Consider the following 3,344-nt stretch of genomic DNA (forward strand, 5'->3'; position numbering starts at 1 on the left):
CGGCTGCCTGTCGCCGCTGCGAGCAGCCCCGGGGAGCCTCTGCATTTCAGCTGCCGAGGCAGACGGTCAGTGCCCCGACCCCTTGGGAGTGCACCCGAAGTTCAGCCCCTTCCTTCCCCCTCCCCAGACTGCAGCCCGGTCAGTGCTCGGCTGATCAACCTCAGCCATGCAGCAGCACGTGCTTGGCACGCTGCAGACCAGGAAACATTCGTCGCAAGCAGCGTTCCCCGGATTTGTAAAAATCCGTGAAACCAGGATGTTTTTCCAGGCCCTGATTTCTAGCAGGAGTCTGGTCCTAGTCCCACGGGGTGGGAGCGTGATGTTTGAGCCCTGTTGTTGCTCTGCAATAGCTCCCAGAGTTTGTGGAAACGGTGTTCCCATCTCGTCCTGAGAACAAAGCCGCAACCCTCAGATTTTTTTTCCTCCCCCTTCTTAAGCTTGCAGTACAGCCTCATCTGCCTGCTCAGAGCAGCAGGAGTATCGGCCTCCTGGAAGCAGCCCCTGTTCCCGGTGTGCCGGCAGAAGCTGCCGGGATGGTGGCTGACACGTTGGTGCAGAGTGTGTCCATGGGCACCAGGACTGGGGCAGCAGGAGCACAGGTCACCCGGTGCCAGCCTGGGGCCAGGTATTCGCCTTCTTGCCAGCTGACAGGGTGCAGTAGGGTTGCAAAGCCCTTGTAGTAGGGTTTTGAGGGTTTTTGGCCCAGTTCTTATTTTTCGACTCTCGTGGTGTTTTGCTGCTTCATTTGTGCTGTGTGGAGTCTTGCTCCCTGTGGGATGGCTCCAAAGAGGCTTCTCTCAAGTGTGAGGGAGGTGTTAATGCAGAGGGAAGTCAGGGCTCACCGTGCTGCAGAGCTCTCACTTCATCAGCGCCTGCGGGGAAACTGAGGCTGGCAGCAGCCTCCAGCAGGCAGGGACTGTGGGGCACCTGGCAGGGTGCTGTGTCCCATGGCTTGCCCCGCTGATCGCCAGGCTGACTGTCCCAAGTGAGAAGTGTGGGGAGGTCTGCAATGGCTGGTTCAGGGGCTGGTGGCCAGATGCTTTCCCTGTCTCTTGGCCGTGGCTCTCTGCAGGGGTCCCCTCCCTCCTGTGTCCTTGCAGGGTGCCCGGGTGTGGATCCCTGACTCTGTTGAAGTCTGGAGGGTGGCAGAAATAACCAGAGGCTACAAGGAAGGGGACTCCGTTCTCCATCTCCGCCTGGAAGATGGCTTGGTAAGCCTGGAGCTGTGCAGCCCAGCGGGTCCCTCCTGTGCTTGTCATGTGGTCAGGCATCCCCAGATGGGAGGTAGTTTACGTTTGCACCCTCAAACCAGCCTTGGATCCTCAGCAGAGTGCAGGGAGGCTCAAACATGGTCTGGATGTGTCCTGTCTGGTGTCTGAGCAGGAGCCCAGACTGCTGCAGCTGCCTGTGAGCTGGCCTCCAGCTCAGCTCTGTGCTCCTGGTGACTAACAGCCCAACCTGCAGACAGCATCCTTCCTTCTGTGCTGCTCCCCACGGACCCATCCTGCCTTTTCAGGGTCATCTGACCCTGCTTGGCACTTGTCCTGCTCTGTTTTCATCTCTGCAGGCACTGGCCTACCCCATTGAGTCCCAGCTGCCACCTCTCTGCAACCCCGACTGCCTCTCAGATGCCAATGACCTGGTGGCCCTGAGCTACCTGCACGAACCGGCGGTGCTGCACTCGCTCCGCCGGCGCTTCCTGGAGGCGAATGCCATCTATACCTACTGTGGTGAGCCCTATGCACCCCCTCCTGCTCCCTGTCCTGTGCCCCTTCCTTGTGGCTCCCTGGGTCAGGTGCCCCCCTGCCCTTTGCACATCCCTCTGCTTTCAGGTATCATCCTCGTTGCCATCAACCCCTACAAGCCGTTGCCCATCTATGAGGAGGAGGTGATTTATGCCTACAGTGGCCGTGAAATGGGGGACATGGATCCCCACATCTTTGCTTTGGCAGAGGAGGCATACAAGCAGATGGTGAGGTGAGAGCATCGCATGGGAGGGTCCCTGGGATTGCGGTGGGAAAGGGCTGAAGCCTCCTCTGGACCATGGTGTGTCTGTGGAGAGCTGTCCTGTTGGGTCACGGGCTGTCCCCAGTTCATGACCCTCTCCAGCAGGTTTGGGAAGAACCAGTCCCTCATCATCAGTGGTGAGTCGGGCGCAGGGAAGACTGCATCAGCCAAGTATGCCATGAGATACTTCACCACTGTTGGGGGCTGCCTAGGCAATTCCAGCATGGAGGAGAAGGTGCTGGCCTCCAGCCCCATCATGGAGGTGGGTTCCCCTGAGTCCCCAGGCTCATGGGGATAGCTGGGGTGTCCCTGCACTCCTCAAAGCCTGTATCTCTGATGTGATGCTGTGTTTGTCCCCCCTGCAAGATGGGGCTGAACTCCAGAGCACCTGGACATCTGGGATCAGCTAAAAACTCCTGCCCTTCTTCCCTGTTAGGCCTTTGGGAATGCAAAGACAACCAGGAATGACAACAGTAGCCGCTTTGGGAAGTACATTGAGATTGGCTTCAACCAAGCACATGTCACAGGGGCCACCATCAAAACCTACCTGCTGGAGAAGTCCCGTGTCACCTTCCAGGTGGGTCTTTGGGATGGCATGGGGACAGGACTGACTGGGACCCCCAATCCGCGGAGTTGGAGGGTGCTGCTTTTGGGCATCCACTGGGGAAGCAACTCTAGAGCTGCTGAGTTGAGCTGGGAGAGAGGAATGTGTCTTCTCAGTGACTTTTTTTTCTTGTTCATTCACAGGCAAAAGCAGAGAGGAACTACCACATCTTCTACCAGCTCTGTGCCTCAGCCACCCTGCCTGAGCTCCAGAGTTTGAGTCTCCGTGAGTGCCCACACAAGCCTCATGGCATGGCTTGCTGCCACCCTGTCCCACAATGGGCAGTGCCAGGCCTTCCTGCCCTCCCCGGCTGCTGGCTGGGTGCTGGAGGAGGCTCTGCTGCTGATGGGCACCCCAGGGTGGTGGGGAGCCCTGTGGAGCAGTTTGTGGTTGTTTACAGCCTGACACTTCTTGCCCACAGGTGGGTCGGAGTCCTTCCACTATACCTGTCAGGGCCGGTGTGCCGCTGCCCAGCGCGCCAACGATGCGGCCGACTTGGACAGCACACGGCATGCGTTCTCGCTCCTGGGTACTCTCCTGGCCAGTCATGGGTGGGGAGGGGGTGGGCAGGGCTGGCTATCCCACTGCCCTTGCCCCAGTGCTGGTGTCGGGGTGCTGAGGACCCTGGCTGTCTACTGGCCATTCCCATCCTGCTGGTGTGTGTGATGTAGGGGTTCAGACCAGCATGGGGTTGGAGGAGCCTGGGGAGTTCCTCATGCCTGTGCCGTGTCCA

The 3,344-nt window shown here is 59.1% G+C and overlaps 1 protein-coding gene across 1 annotated transcript in view; it reads left to right on the forward strand.

Moving 5' to 3' along the window:
- Positions 1 to 1,100: 1,100 nt before the first annotated feature.
- Positions 1,101 to 3,344, forward strand: part of LOC104507296 (unconventional myosin-Vb-like) — a gene marked incomplete at its 5' end in the record, with an annotated part of 13,031 nt that continues 10,787 nt past the window's right edge. The window contains 7 exons of the mRNA XM_010148529.1: positions 1,101 to 1,211; positions 1,568 to 1,730; positions 1,833 to 1,977; positions 2,113 to 2,269; positions 2,444 to 2,584; positions 2,755 to 2,836; positions 3,033 to 3,140. Of these exons, the coding sequence (XP_010146831.1) occupies positions 1,101 to 1,211; positions 1,568 to 1,730; positions 1,833 to 1,977; positions 2,113 to 2,269; positions 2,444 to 2,584; positions 2,755 to 2,836; positions 3,033 to 3,140 (907 nt within the window). The remainder of the gene's footprint in view (positions 1,212 to 1,567; positions 1,731 to 1,832; positions 1,978 to 2,112; positions 2,270 to 2,443; positions 2,585 to 2,754; positions 2,837 to 3,032; positions 3,141 to 3,344) is intronic.

This window comes from Eurypyga helias, unplaced genomic scaffold (genome assembly GCF_000690775.1).
Source record: "Eurypyga helias isolate BGI_N326 unplaced genomic scaffold, ASM69077v1 scaffold16893, whole genome shotgun sequence".
NCBI classification, from domain to species: Eukaryota; Metazoa; Chordata; class Aves; order Eurypygiformes; family Eurypygidae; genus Eurypyga; species Eurypyga helias.